The sequence below is a fragment of the Pelodiscus sinensis genome, chromosome 21, assembly GCF_052426305.1.
Source record: "Pelodiscus sinensis isolate ZL-2025 chromosome 21, ASM5242630v1, whole genome shotgun sequence".
Classification (NCBI taxonomy): Eukaryota; Metazoa; Chordata; order Testudines; family Trionychidae; genus Pelodiscus; species Pelodiscus sinensis.
The window spans coordinates 21551661-21568013 of record NC_143072.1 but is presented as its reverse complement, the minus strand read 5'-3'; the positions used below and the strand labels follow the sequence as shown (position 1 = coordinate 21568013).

Here is a 16353-nt window from a genome sequence, read left to right as displayed (position 1 = left end):
TTCTGCAAAAAAAAAAGCAGAAGAGGAGACACATTCCCTGGACACGGCAGAGTTCTTCCAGTATCCCAGAACCCCCGTTAGTGTAGACATAGCCTTAGTATTCCACAACACTGACCGCCCTCCTCCCCCCATCCGCAGCAGGGTATAACTACACCCTGATGCTCCTACTCATGTTATAGCAAATGAAGTTGCTAAGCAATGCAAAGGCAACGAAGCACTGAACGTTTTAGAGATTAAGTGCAACGGAACAAGATACCTGGACTTTGCACATCAGGCAAGACACGGCAACAGAAGGGAATCTAGGTGACCACTGAAGACATCTGGATAGAAACCTTTATCATCACTTTGTCCTGAGTGGACTTTTATCATTAACAAGGCATATGATCTTCCAAAAGCAACTGATCCAGACTAGCTTGATAGGAACTGCTGTGCCTATACATGGAAGAATTTATTCGAGCACTCGGCTAATCTGCGTGTAAGTAACCAAGAACCCTTTTTGTAAAATTAACTTTATTGTTACCTGAGACTGTTGAGATCAAGGTCGTCTGTATCGAAGTCCAGAAGAGGCTGTGGTGTGTCAGTTGGACCATGTGACTGCAGCACAGATGAACTGGAAGAAATGACTGTGGTTTGACCTGACGGATGAATTGTCTTGAACTGGAACTGGGGGCCCATCCACAGGCGTCTGTGAGGTCCAGTGTGAGTCACTATTTCCACCTAGAAGAATATTGTACACCACACTGAGCAATTCCCTCGAATCCCAAGGCAACCAAACAGGAGAGAAGCATTCTCCTCAGAAAATACTTAAGCAGAGCAAAATATGAAATGGCCTTGCTTATACGCATAAGATCTGATCTCGTAAAACAGGGTGCGGAACCTCAGATCTGGGGGCCGGATGTGGCCCCCAGCTTGTCTGGGTCTAGCCCCCGAGGCCCAGCATTGGGAAGCCCACGCTGGTGCTCCAGCCCCCCAACCACCCACCCGCAGAGCTGGAGCAGACAAAATCTACTAGCCTGGGACCCCTCAGGCTCTGGTGTGCGATGGGAATGTTGGGAGTGATTTTCTCCTTCTTAGTCAGGGGCTTCTCACTTTTCTTCTCACTTGTGTGCAGCCCCCGACTGATTTTTCTTGGGGTCAGCAGCTCCTGACCCCAAAAAGGTTCCCTACCCCGGCATAAAGCTTTGAAAATCCTCAGAGATGGACAAAAAGACACTCTACACCTTGCAGGATTCAACCAATGATCAGGAATTAAATGAGTGCAGAACCTAAACAGGACTCTGGGTCAAGCAATTTTAGAAATTAATAGCATTTTAACTTTTCAAAATAAAATTTTACAGTGAATCCAATTTTCAAATCTGTGCACCTACACTTTACATCCAAAACTTGTATCTAGATGTTTGTATGGGTACATAGGCAATATGAACGCCCGTTTTACTCACCAACGTGCCAATCTGAACACTCATATGCGGGAGTCAGAAATGTTATCAAGGCTTCTGACTTTGCAAATTGAGGCCTATGTGTTGTTCAAGATCAGAAAACAACATCTATGGATAATTTCAATTTCATAATTTCTAGGAGACAAAATCTCGGAGAATCCTCTTACATTGTCTTGGAGCCCAAGATATTCGCCATAACTATTATTTCATATGACTCAGTTTGCACCTTGTTCCCACCACTGCAAAATGAATTCCATGGCTACAAAACTAACAATTTAGAATTTTTGGGTGCAACAACAAAAGAACATGATTTAGTAGGGCAAAGACTGAACTAAGTGAAGCAACTGAAAATCGTCCTCCATACATGGTGGTCGACAGCTTTAAACCTGACCACGTGAAGGAGACCTCTCTTTAAGAGCAAGCTGTTACAATTTTGTTCAAAGTATCATTCTGAAAGTAATCACTAGACAGAACACCTTGTCATCACATGTATGAAGTGTGAATTGTATTTCAAAATGAAGCTGATAATTACTGCTGACATTTCGGAAGCTACTGCTGGCAAAGACCACCTTGCTGAAAAGCAACATCGTTTGTAATAGACCATATAGCTCCCGCCATACATACATCACATATATACAACACACTTACTTTGGCAAGACAGCAAAATGTTTAACATCTATGCATTCAGCTGACAGTCTTACAATTTAAACACAAGCAAAAGGGTTTATTGTCCATGTCCTAGTAGCCATATACATAACCTGAAGACCCGTATTTCCATACATACTTTAGAATGGGGGAAGACAGTATAGAAAGTACATGCAGAATATGCAAGTTTCTGATGACAGCAAATAATTTTAAATGCATTTCTTCCTTTAACTCAAGGGTACTTGCAATTAATGAGAGACTAATCCATGGACAGTCTGAGTCATTAATATTTTATTTTCCTGATCCAGTTCTGATCTTTAAACTTTGGGGAACAGGTATTTTCCAAACCACAGAATCAAATGGAAAATTGTAGGATTTAGTAGGCTATTAAAACAATAAATAACCCCACAAACAAACAGAATACAGTGTACTGAAGACAGCAGTATTTATTTCAGTTGTTTTGTTACATAATAGATGTGCCTTTTTGCGTAGCACCTTACAGGTTGTTTTTTAACTATTATCAAATGTCAGTGCCTTAGGTGATTTCTGATTTTTACACAAGGTAATTTTAAAGGCTTAGAAAAATATTGTTCTAAGGCAATTATTTGCAAGCCTTAGAGGACAAACGCATAGTCTGTGTAGTATTACCTCCATATTTCCATTTATCTTGGGGTAACTCAGATCGGCAGTAGAGGTTTATAATTTGAGTAGCTTTTATACGGCCATGTAAATTAGGCCACAGATAAAGGATTCTGTATATTTTAAGCTTGAAACCATCAGTGTCACAGAGCCGAGAGGTAAACAGATGCCTTTGAAATTTTACCGAGGCTATGGCCAGATGTTCTTATTCACTCTCCTGTTGTGTGCAGGACAAACATATTGTATCTACTTCACACTGACAGCACACATTACCCACTGTTCTAATTGAAAAGTTGAAGTGAAGGGCAGTGTTTTTTCACTGCATGCTGTTACTGTTGATAACAACACTTTAATTTTGAAAAACATACATGCTCTTTGGGCTTAATCTAAAGTGGCTTGCTTAGTAAAAGCTAGGAGCTTCATGTTCACAAGAGATATCATCTCCCTTTTCATTTAGTAAAAACTAAGCTTTCCTAGAGCACTTCCTGGTTCCTCTTTTTATGTACGAAGAGACCTCATTTAGGAAAATGTTCCCATAAAATATACTTGCTGCTCTATCACAGAGTATTTATGACAGCGATAAGCAACCGAAGCTAGTGTGTGGGCAGCATGAGTGGCCCTCCATCACAGCGGGTCGCAAGACGGTCATAACCAGGACTGTCTCCCAGGATACAGTTGTTTTGCTACCTGTGCTTACATACCTAGAATTTGCGGGGTGTGCTGACTGAACTGCAGCAGCGCTTTGATTGGATACAGAATGAACACCCAGCTCTTGCCATCAGCACACACCTCTGTTCATGTGACCTTGATTTAAGGGTGTGTCACTTTAGTAATACCAACAGGAAAAAAAGCGTTGTGGATGGAAATCAGCGGAATCTGGCCACCCTGCGCGTGGGCAACAGTAAACAGTGTCTTGTGGGCTGGACATAGAACCCAATGGGCTGCATGCGGCCCTTGGGCCACAGGTTGCCCACCACTGATTGATGGCAAGACTTGTGTAGCGCTGGGCTCATATTACTACTCTGAATCATCTTTGTGTTAGCAACACACAATCCTACAGAACACATGCCCACTTCATTCTTGCTCTGAGAGCCTACTGCTACACTGAAGATTAACGCAACATAAGCACAGTTATAAAGTAACTAAATGACGTCAGAATGCAGATTATGATGTAACATTTGCACTGTCGTTACAGTATTTGGAAAACTATGAAAGACGTTAGGTGAAATCCTGGTCCCATTAACATGAGTGGCAAGATCCTTTGTCTTTATGCTGTGACGAGTTGGAGACAGCTTCTCCATATCTGACATACCAAAGTGAAACCAAAAAAAATATTTTAATGTTATGGTTTTGTAATTAGATCCCTGCAAATATAATTAGATCCTGGTAGTCATGGATGCTCTATGAGACATACCTGGGTAGACCTACTGCAGGGTTGCAAACTTATTTGAGGAATAAGCTACATATAATCTAAAAGTCACTGGGTGTAGAAGATCCTCAACATATCCCTGAGGCAATACAATATATCTGACATCTTGCCAAACTAAAATGTGAAAGCTTCAAATAGGCAGTAAAAATATAATATCTACATAGTAATATATCCAAACTGAGACCAGGTCTACATTAGACCTGGAAGATTGGCTTAAGGTATGCATCTCCAGCTACATACTCCACGTAGCTAGAGTCGGCTTAACTTAAGCTGAGCTTGGTGCCATCCGCACTGTGGGAGGCTCCTGTCGACTTTCCTTACTCCTCATGACTGCCAGGAGTACAGATGCCAGCTGGAGCTACCCTCAGCATTCAAATTACAGGTCTATACCAGACCTGCTAAATCAAACATCAGAATGTCAATCTCTGTAGCAGCAAGTGAAGATGTGCCTTGAAGAAAATTCAGGCTCTCCGTCAGGATACATTCCGAAAGTGCTGAATAACTGATTTGGTAATTAAGTTATTTTTCACCATTTTCAGCCCTTACAAAAAGAAATATCAAAAGCTAATCTAAATCCTTACTTAGTTCTTACTAAGGGAAACTGCCCACTTAATGTAATGAGAATATTCCCAGAGTAAAAACTTAAAGGCTTGGCCTAATATGCAAAATAGTTCATTCATATTGAGACCATCATAAAGTACTACAGCGAACTAACCTTCCAGTCCTAAATTAGGACATTCTATAACAACCATTAGACAATGCATTAACAACAGAATTATAAAGATACTGCATCACATTCTTCAATCTTTATTTTACTATATGCTGACTTAAAGATGACCTAGAAAAGTTTTGCAAACAAATTTGCTCTCTATTCTCTTAAATTTGTTTTAAATGTTTATGATCCTAATGGTATAAAAAGTATTCCAAAATTACAAATACATTTATAGTTTACACCAAATTAATTGAAAATTGGGTCTCCCTCCACTTATTAGCCAAATCCTGAGTTTAAAGATCTGATTTTCCTCTTAAACAGCCGAAAACAACAGAAAGATTCACTCCTGCAAGTGTCCTCTACTGTTACAGAGGGAAACATTAACTCAGAAGTCAGTAGCTAAGTTAAGGGCCAACTACTTTTGAAAATTTACATTTTACATGCATTTATTTGTATTTCACAATACTACTTGAACCTATCTAGTACAGCATCCTCAGGACCTGACCGGTGCCAAACCAGAGAATTTGCCGAATCACAGGGGGTCATTATTGTCTAGAAGCATTACCAACACTTCAACTGAGTACTGGGCTCTTAGAAGACATTTAGGGGTAAATTAAAGCTAAACAACAGAACACAGAGCCAGGACTGATGGCTGTAAACAAACCATGGGATCACGGGAAACTTGGTCACACCCATAAGTGGACATCTGGCTAGCTAAAATCATGCTGGACCATTGATGTTCCCAGATCAGAGAGTGCCTGACCAGAGAGGTTCAACCTGTAGTAGAATAGATTTAGCGCTAGAGAAAGGTGGTGACTGAGAGAGAGAGAGAGAGAGAGAGAGAGATTAAGAAGTCAACTAACCTTCCAGCCTTAAGTAAGGATGTAATGAGTATTGCATAGGTTCATCACAGAGTAGTCTTCCCTACATTGTTTAGCCCTGATCAAAAGGGACAATTTCTGCAGGGCTGGCGAAGGCAGAAAATTCTCCACGACCAATTCAGTCCATCCCCAGTGTCAATAATTGTTATCTGGGGGGAACCATGCAGTGACTGCTGAAGCCCTGCAAATCCATGGATATCCTCATATCCACAGGTATCCGGATCCATGGATATGGATATTCATGGCTCATTTTTGCAGCTACAGATGCAGGTATCAATTTTGTATCTAGAACCTTGCAAATTTGTGGCTATCTGCTTTATATCCACAGGTATCTGCATCAGTGGATCTTTAGAGACCTGCATGGACACAAAATTGTTATCTGCACGTGCAAAAATGATGTGTGGATCTTTTTTGCAGATGCGGATATGAATTTTGTATCCACACAGGGCTTTTGAGATTGCCAAAAATGTAATCAGGACCAACAGGACTGGAGCTTTGTTGATGTTTGTCAAAACATGAACACCTATCCAGTAGGAATTCACTGAGACTACCAAACTGATTCCACTTAGGTCAAGATTGAAATGAGGTTTACACATGCTCTGTTTCTATACAGTTTATTTCTTTAGCAGGTTTATTTTTTAACATAAAGCTGTAATTCACTTCTGCCAGATAGGATGAGTTTCTCTTCAGAACTGGACATAGAACAGAACGGACCGCAAGCCCCCCAAAATCCAAACCCCATACCTGGGAAAGCCATTCTTCATCATCTTGACCACTGTGGTCAGATGCTAAGCTGTCGTACGACTCATGTCGTGTGATAGGTCCAGGACTCCCAGGTGGAACCACTATGCAAAGAAAGAAGATAGAAGAAGTTAGATTTTTCAATCTGATTTTTTAAAAAAAATGTTGTTTCACATATATGTTGGTATGACAACATACACACAGTTCTGGCTGTCTATACTGTGACACAGAGCATGATCAGTCCCAGGGCTGTCCTTACCCATACACAGAGTACGCAGCTGCATACAGCACTCAAAAATCTGGGGCACTCCTGGGTCTTAATGTCCACTCACCTGCCTCTTCCGATCCCTGTTATGTGGCTTCACTTCCTCAGGAGGGGATCTAGTTAACTTAAAAGTGAAAAAACCCTTCCTTCCAGACCTATTAGCAGACACTGAACCTGAGAGCCATTCAAGCAGTAACGAAGCCATTTAACAGGCCTTTGCCAACCCCAGGTCTATCCTGACAGTTTCTGAATTTCTTGTGTTAGTCGACAGGACCCTTAGTTTAAAATCTGCTTTAAAAATATTTCATTCGTGTGTTGCTGAAGATTATAAAATCACATCTCTAAAAAAACCATCCCAACGCCTTGGCTGCCATTGGACAGAGGGGCACCAGTTTAATAGAACTGTGTAGGGCCCCGCAAATGACAACCCTGATCAGTCTGAGTACAGATGGTGTAAATGCTAAAGACGTTCCTCTTCTGAAAACTTAGACGCATTCGTGTTATTTATTCCTATGCGGACACTAGGACAACCCAACTTGCAGCCTGGAGCTCGACACAAGCATCCAAAATAGCTTTAATGAAGATGACAGCCCTTCCCATGTGTCTGGAGGGAGTCACAATGGGAAATGCCACGGTCAATGATACAAGCCTGCTGCATCGACTTTCCAAATGGTCCACTTAAGAGAAGTTGAAGTATGTTAAGCTCCAGTGACAAAACCTATCCCGAGGACCTGGCATGCCTACCAACCTGGAATACTTAGTTTTCCTCCCTGGCTTCAGGAAGAAATATGATCATCTCATCTTGGCTGTAATGCACTTCGCTTGACGCTGACTTGGCAACAGAATTGGCTTCTTTTTAATCAGGTGGGAGTGGATGATTTACATAGCAGCAGCTGTCTTATAAAATTATTTTATAATGCAATCTATTCATGAAACACGTGACACCTTGGTTATTGCAAACATCTACAGATGACTGACTGATCATAAAAAAGCACAGCACAGACCACGCCCCCTTAAAAGTTTCATTTTTCTTATTCAGCAAAGTCCCTTTTGCTTCTGTGCAAACAGCTAATGCTTTATAAGTCGAACTAACAGATGTGCCCGGCATTACGCAGGTCTGTAACTGAAGGATTTTTTTTTAAATACATGAAAAATGTACACACTTTATTTCAATGTTTGTATTTTTTCAAAGATGATGGAAAATGAAGGCTGGCAGGAAAGTTTGGGGTGAGGGGGGGCAGGGCAGGCCCAGCCAAAGAGTTTGTGGGGCCCAAGGCAGAACGCCCGGCCCCCAGTCAGGGCAGCAAGTGAGCAGCTGGGTGGGCGGGGCCGGGAGCTGGGCAGCATGAGCCCTGAATATGTTTGCCCAAAGGCCGGGCCTAGGACAGAGGGCGGGTGGCTTAGGGTTGGGAGGTTTGGGGGGCTCAAGGTAGGGAAAGGGGGTGCAGAGTCAAGGCAGGCGGGAGGTGAAGGATCCAGGACCGTGGGCTGCAAGGTGAGGAGAGGGCTTATCAGGGAGACCCATCTTGGCGAGGGTGGCGCTGCTCCAGCAGCATCTCCTCCCAGGAGCAGTACTCCTCCCCTGCCAGCGCCCTCTCCAGTTGCCTCCCCGCCCTGCACAGCCTGCAGGTAGTTTCCTAACACATCCAACCCTGTAGCATCTAACAACCACATACAAAATTAAGACTTGATCCTGAAAAACACTCGCATACCTGAGTAGCTTCACTCATACCAACAGCTGCTATGCCAATGGGACATTAATCAGTGATTCTTTGTGTACATGAGTTTCTCCAGGGCTAGGCTCATAAAGATTTCAAAAAGACTTAAAAAGACATGTCTTTGCTTCTTTTGCTCATTTGATGCCACTTCCTTAGATGGGATCTTCCTTGTTGATTCTCTTCCAGGAATACCATTGGCGGATCATTTGGTTATCACTGTTCTGACGGAAGGCTATTGCAAAGAGCAGTCCTGTATAGACATCTACAGCTGGCAAGACTGCACCCACTTAGACTGCATGAATGTAAGGGAGAGCAGAGTTTGCCCCTTAAACTGATAAATTAGCTACATACAGAAACGGCTTCATCTGCCAGTAAAATACAACTTCTGTGACAACTGATTCACAACGTGCAAAGAGACTGTGTAACGTTCTGTAAAGAATGCTGTATAGAGCTGAAACAACAGCAGGAAGCTAAGTAGGCACAGTTCCTCAGCTGGAATTTGGCTCTGTCACTGGAATTAACACTGTATCTCCTCTGAGAAGCGTCATGGGATCTTACATTATCACAGAGTTTTGTCTCTCTGTCATCCGAAAGACTGGAATAAGAGGACAATTTAGCAGTGTGCGCACACACACACACAGGCCACTATAAAAAGAATGTAACTGCTCCATTTCTTCACACTGAGGCCACTTGAGTCTTGCAGAATTAGAGAACTTTTCACACCATTATAGAAGATGATGACCAGAAGCCTGCTTGCGTGTGCTCTCAGTGATGTGGGCCCAATTACCACAGTAGACCCCGAGAGGGCCCCCAAAGACCACAAACCAGATAAGGCTCAAAGGTATCAGGCCAGGTTTATTGTTAAGTGAAGTACAGTCACAATTGTCAGTAGACTCTGCTGAACCACTACACACATGTACTTGCCACAATGGAATAACTCCTCAATCAGTGGGAATTTCCACTGCCCCCCAGTCATACACAGACTGTCCCCCCAAGACACCCTCTTATATACAGATACAAACAAATCACACCTCACTACTGACATTGTCAGGTGACCACCATCTGACGCTACTTAGATACCACCCATCACCCTGTACCTCGTGGTTTGATTAGATCATCTTTATCCATCATGCTGTCATTTTAGATCCTTTCTTGAACCTGGGTCTGTATCTGTGAGGAGTGGATACCAAGGTCTTTTTTAATGAGCAGGTGATATTCTGTGCTTTCCACTTATGATCAGTACCAATTATTGTTCTGCACCTGGGCCTATTACCAATTAGTGTTTTGCACTCTCAGCCCTGTTCATGTCAAGTTCTATGAGCTAGGGCCTGCCTCTTGCTCACAGCTTAGCTTTGCTTTATCTTAGCCATGTTTTGTCCATTGTTAGTTAGACCTCAGCTCCTCAGGCCAGGCCTGTGCTGCATGGGCTTATGTTTTAGGCCTTCATCTTACTACAGCCATCAACATTAACATTTTTCTACCTATAATTCCAGAGAAAATCATGTACAGTTTCCTGTCCCAAAAAGGAATGGCGGGGGTGCCTCATCCTTCACAGCGATGGCTACTGCAAGGATCGACATCATCTCATGATCGCTGTTCTGTGAGTCTCTACACCTCCTCGCCACAGTAGCATTATCCTGCAACTGCAACGTTCTACCTGAGGAGGAAGAATCAGAACATTTAAAGGAGCAAAATGCCGGGGCACTGAATAACAGAACGGGAACCTTTCACTCTCCTGTGCCTATTTGTGAACAGTGCCCTGAAAGTGAGGCCACCGGAGTTTACACCAGGTTAACTGTCCCCACAGTGGGGGAGGGGAGCAGAAGTCACCCTAAAAAGCAAATTATGGAAAGACAAAAGTTTAGGTGACTGAAAAATATTTTAACTTTGGTAACACAAAAGGGTTTTCCACCTATGTCAAGACCCATTGACCAACCTGAATTAAAGCTAACTCGTATTTTTATATCTGCATAATCTAAAAATTACCATTTAAAAAAATGATTTAAAAATATTGCTTAAGGGCTGACATTTATGTGCCAGGCTTCTGACCATTGCAGAATTTTACAACCAGGCTGTAAACCCCTAATAACAGGGGTTTATAATGGCAAAGCAGACACAACTGTAACCATAAACAGAGAGCGGCGCCTCTGGAACATAAACAGCGCAGGGTATTCATAAATCTATATACCACGTGAAATAAAGTGCTTTCAATCCAGTTTTAAGTGCCTGTCTTCCGACACCCTCCTAACAGCATGTGTCTTCATTCTGAAAGCTGGAACAGAACAAATGAATCCAGGGCAGGGCCTATTGTGTTGTACTCTTCATGGGCCTCATTTTGCAAGGTGCTGAGATTCTTCCATGAGGTGCTACACATCTGCCACATACACTGACGTCAATATTCTAGTCAGGAGGTAATTAAAGACCTCATTTAAGCAGTGTGCAATTTCAGGATACTACACTAAATCTGTATTCGCATATCATTTTCACAGTGGTGGATCTCAACAACTTGAGGATGATTCTAACTCTCTCCCACCCAATTTAATTTTAATTTCTAATTTCAATTTAATTTCTAGCGCTCTCCTGCCACATTTAATATTAATAAATTACGACGTCTGTTGTAGATTGCAAGTGCTACACGACACACCCCAAATAGTGGCAAATAATTCCTTAGTTATTCAGCCAACGAAAGAGAAACATATTTTTACACGTTTTGCTCTTGCCCTAATCTTTGTCATATCTCCTAAACGTTCTCTGCAATAAATTCTACTGACTGCAGTAATGCCTGTTTTGAGGGTACAGCTGATCAACTGCAGACTTTCCTGTTATGGAACGCGGCTAACACACTGTTCATAACTCCAGCAGATGTTTCTGCTTTCAAACCAATGGGAACTTTATGGACTGTTTTTCCCCCTCCTTCCCAGGGGTAACTGCTCGAGCTGTCAAGATCAGGGAAACTGCTATTCAGTGACTAACAGCAAAAATGTTGCTTTCGCCGGCAGCAGCAACACAGCTATGTCATCATATAAATCCGCTTAAAATACTCTTATGGAAAACTGAGCGTGTATTTTATTTGGGTCTTAAGTAGCATGTATTTTGGAAAGGAATAAGAACGTTCAAACTTAAGAACACACAGTTTTGCTCCTACAGTAAGCTGGTTTTTCCTGAGGAATGGCAGGTTTGCATGGGACGGAGAACAATGTAAACCCTCAGAATGTAGCATTAAAAGATCTTACATGACAGCATAATGGATTCAATGAAAACATTTCGACTCAATGTTCTTCAGAAAGACAGCAGTGACAAAACCGTGACTGTGATCAAACTTCCATAATTTTTTGTTATTTCATAAAACAGGATTTATATGTCAAACGTATAATTAAAGTGGCCACTTAAAAAAAAATTGGGTTTGATAGCAGCATACACTAACAGCAGGCCTGATCCCATGAGGTGTACTGTGTCTTCAACTCCTACTGACCTCAGAGAAAAGTGAAGGCACATAACACCTTGTGAGATCTGACGTTAACAAAGCAGGTCTCTTTTGTTGCTTTTTTTAAAATTCCTCATCACCGATAATGCTTTTATTTTAACAAATGGCTCTGAATTGCAGGACTGCACAAGTCTTACAAACATAAAACCCATTGTTTGTGCATCTGTGCATCACACTGTTTACAAAAAAACACAATTCCAAGATAAGGGTAATTTAAGTCCAAGGGAAAGTTTATAGCAATTTGCGCCCAGAGGGGATTTTTGTATTGAAGTTGCAATCTTATAAAAAGCTGGGTTAATGAGAAGCATGATACAGCACTAACAATAGCACAGCTGATGTTGTGCTGTAATAACATGGCTTTTTGAGTTCTTTTGGAACATAGCTGCACCAATATCAGATATAAAAGAGCACATTTTGCTCATGGTCTGTGTTAACCAGCCAAGGGTCTTTCCTGAACCTTGATCCTGTACACAAGAGGATGTTCGGTTATTAAGCTTTCTAACTTTAACTCACACCTTGTACCTATTCACATTATTCTTTCCTAAGAGAACATTCGCAGACCATACAGAATTGTGAAAAGGGCATTTCACTATTTTGCACAGATATCACCCCAGCTTTGTTTTCTATTAAAACCAATAAAGCGTACTATATCTGAACCATATCATCTTAACTTTTGGTTGCCGTTACTCCAGTTTCTTTAACAAAGTGGTGCAATTAATCTTGGATTCGAAATATTTCAAATTTCAGATCAGATTGAAGTTTAGTTTGTGTACTCTGGTACAAGCTGTTGTAATGTGCATAGTGAAAATTAGAAAGTTTGTAGTCAGTAAACATGTGGGGCCAAATTTTGCACAGATGGCTTTCATCTGGACACAAACCCTCGTGCATATAAATGACTGACCTTGCCTCTCTAAAACACACTTGAGTGCAAATCAAGAACGCATGTGTTTGCTCATGTACAGTGGTTACTCTTTAAAACCCTTTCCACTGCCATAGAGATAGATTTTGCCTCAGGAGCAGACGAAGGACCATATTATGATTTGGAGTCACATTATAGTCCCTGGTTTTCCCCTTGCTCCAGAAGTAAGCAACCGGTACCCAGTCTATACCTGGTGTAGATTACGTCTCTGTCTTCCCTCTGTGATCAATGCTGCCGTGATTGATCTTCTGGAGTTTGATTTAGCGGGTCTAATTAGACCCGCTAAATCCAACTCAGAGGGTGCCCCATCGTCAGCTGGTACTCCCGCTCCTGCGAGGAGTAAGGGAAGCTGAAGAGAGCATTTGGAGTTCCATATCTTGATACAACCTTCCCCTTTAGTGTAGATCTGACATTGTATTCTTGCTAGTGCAAGAAAAACATCCAGATAAAGTACATCAAAATTAACTTCACACAAAGAGGTTTGAAGGAAAAAAGCCACAAACACTACCGATAACAATATGTGGGGAAAACATCTGATTTTAGAGTTTGCTTTTCAGTTTCAGTTATATTTAGAAGGGACAGCAGCAGGAAGAGAAGTGGACAAATCTAAAACTCCTCAACTGATTCTTCATTCATACAATTTCTTTTAAGGTTCAGCTACACATTTCAGGTCAACTACATCACTGTTTTACTGTTGATACTAACAGCATTAGTGACATCAAGCAATGCATAGAAATCAAGGGCCAATATACCAGTTCTTATACAAGTCTCCCTGATGCAACTTTTCCTTGAATTCAACATCTCTCCCCTGCAAAAGTTACGTTTATGCCTGAGGCTCCCTGCTCCTCAGAGTTTAACAATGCAAGTTTGTCACATAGTTGAATTCTTACAGCTCTTGATCACTCTTTGTAGCATCATTATGGTGAATGCATGTTCCCCTAATTCTGTCTTCCATCACATAACTATGATTGTTCGCTTTCTAACTGATATGGTCATACAATAAAAAAAGGATTTGCCTTCCCCTTTTGGAAAAAATTATCTTTGAAATTTTAAATATATGGTACAATCTGTATGTTAGTTGATTATAGACATAAAAATTAGGACAATTAAGTTTCCCTGTAACAGAACAAAAGCTCCGTTTCTGAGTTTTCATCGGCGAACTTATTTAAAAAAGCATTTCAAGCAATCCCAAGGATCTCCTTTCTTTTTTTCTTGATGAAAAGCTCACCTCCAGTTGCAAACAAAATTTTCCATGTTATGAACTTGATTGTTTTATGCACAATGATAATACAATTATGTAAAGAAATTCTCTAACCCTGCAGTTCAGCAACACAAATTCAGTGTGGCACATTCTTTGACATAAAAATATTTTATTCTTTACTAGAAGACTTACAGGAGCCCCTGGGGCCAGTCTGGGGTGGGCATGCCCCCCCCCCCCCTCTGGTTTCTCCCTGCAGCTGGCCTGGGGACAGCAGAAGGCCATGCAGGTGTTCTGGGATAGGGGAGAGGAGGGCAAGCAGGCAGCCTGGGGTAGAAGATCAGCCCAACCTAAGGCAGAGAGGACTGCACAGTAGCCGGCAGCTTTTCATCCGGGCAGAGCAGGGTGGTGGTGGCCATGCTGCTGGCCAGCAACTGCTCACTGGGGCACTTGTTGCCCCCCAGTGGTTATTGGAGAGTATAACTGACCCTGCTATCTCACCCCTCTCTTTCGATTTGATACAAAACAATCACATTCCACGCTCATCCCCCTATCCTGGCACAATCAAACTCTGACCTTGTTTTAAGTTATGAAAAAGAAGAAGCTGCCTACCAAATTTGGTGACCCTAGCTCTTACCATTTAGGAGGAGTTCTTGAACAATTGGATGCGCAGACATACAGATGCATACTTCTAAAATATACAGTAAGATGTATATAAAAACAAAAGTTTACCAGGTGCTTAACAGACATAAAAGATTTGATCCACATACCACACAATTTATAATCTAAAGGGAATGGCTAAGTAGAAGCTGAAGTTCTCAGGCGCTTTGATGACTATTTATATATTTGTAATGGCTCTTTAAATTCCATAGGTCTGGTAGACTTCAGCCTTAGCTACCTTTTCCTTTTAACTCCCTCCCTCCCCCCACAACATAACAATCTGTAATCAGGCTTCAATGTTTCTCTCAATTTTGTTACAAGGCCGGTAATTTTCTCTGTGCATGAATCCAGTTTCTTTTCTAAATTCTTGCAAAAGGAGGTGAAACACTTTCTGGGCACAGTCAGAACGTACTGTACAACTTGCTATGCATTAATGTTGCACTGGAGTGGAGGTAAAATTTTGAATACTTAGGGTGTGTAGCAGACTATCAATTCTCTATCAATGATCAACAAATACCTTCTTTTCTGTATTAAAAAATAATTTCAGCTGCAAAGACCAACTGTGAAATCCATCTGATGGCCATCTTTAAAGAATTATGGAAGAGGTAACTATTTCTATAATTCACTGACTTCAAAAGTATGTTTGACATTATTGTCGGGAAAATTATGTTAACCATGGATTAGTGTTACAATCAAAGTATGTAGTGAGAAGTCAAGAGGCTTAATAGTAAATTTTCAAAGCGGTGCGGAGGGATTTACCCGTTTGACTCCCATTAACGTCAATAGGAGTCGCGCGGCTAAATCCCTGTACACCGCTTTGAAAACTGACCCCTCAGTGTTGATGGACTCCACTCTAAGAAGTTCCAGATGACCATATAAGAACAGCAAAGAAATGTTTCAGCATGTGCCCTTGTTCATTATTGTTGTTTGTACACATCTGAAAGATTTTAATTCTTATACATGGTGCTGTTTCCAGCATTTAGCATTTGAGAGGGGGATAGGGATGGGGAATTATTTACCACATCCATGCTTCTATATACTGCCCCAGTGACTCTATTCACTTTGAGAATGTATGCTGAATTTAGTGCATTTTTGTCTGCTTTTACTGGATTATTTCATAAAGGTTGATCAAGGGCTAAACACACTTATACATTCTGCTTTTGAAGAGCTTCACTTCCACATAAGACAACTTCTATGAAGTGACACCTGCCCTGTTGCTACTGATCCTGTTCAGACCTATTGGATTTTCCTTCTTTCTACCACTTCACTTTGTTCTGAGCAGCAAAACAGAAAAGCAGATTTGTCATAGGGTAGTCTGCCCCTTAGGGGCAGTAATGTCTAGTGGTCAGCCTGCCCTACAACGCCAAATAGTCCTTTAAGACTTTGAAAGATCCTCTTGTACACACAGAGAGAGATCTGGGAGAGAGGAAAGAGTTCCAAGAGTAAGAAATGTTTGACAAAAAATCCCATTACTGTTTCTTTAAGGAAGTTGCCTAGCAGACAGAGTGGGGGCGAGGTTCTCCTTTCCTCCTAGCAACTAGCCAATCAGGAAGGCGCGGCGACAAGAGGACTAGCATAAAAGCAGATTCCCCCTCACAAAGCAGTGCAGACACCAGCAGAGGAAGA

The 16353-nt window shown here is 41.6% G+C and overlaps 1 protein-coding gene across 11 annotated transcripts in view; it reads right to left on the bottom strand.

The window, feature by feature from the left end:
* Positions 1 to 16353, bottom strand: part of BCAS3 (BCAS3 microtubule associated cell migration factor) — a 590230-nt gene that overhangs the window by 317070 nt on the left and 256807 nt on the right. For all 11 annotated transcript variants that reach the window (XM_014581354.4, XM_014581355.4, XM_025179224.3 and 8 more), the window contains 2 exons: positions 6487 to 6587; positions 521 to 717 (listed from right to left, as the gene is read on the bottom strand). In XM_014581354.4, the coding sequence (XP_014436840.1) occupies positions 521 to 717; positions 6487 to 6587 (298 nt within the window). The remainder of the gene's footprint in view (positions 1 to 520; positions 718 to 6486; positions 6588 to 16353) is intronic.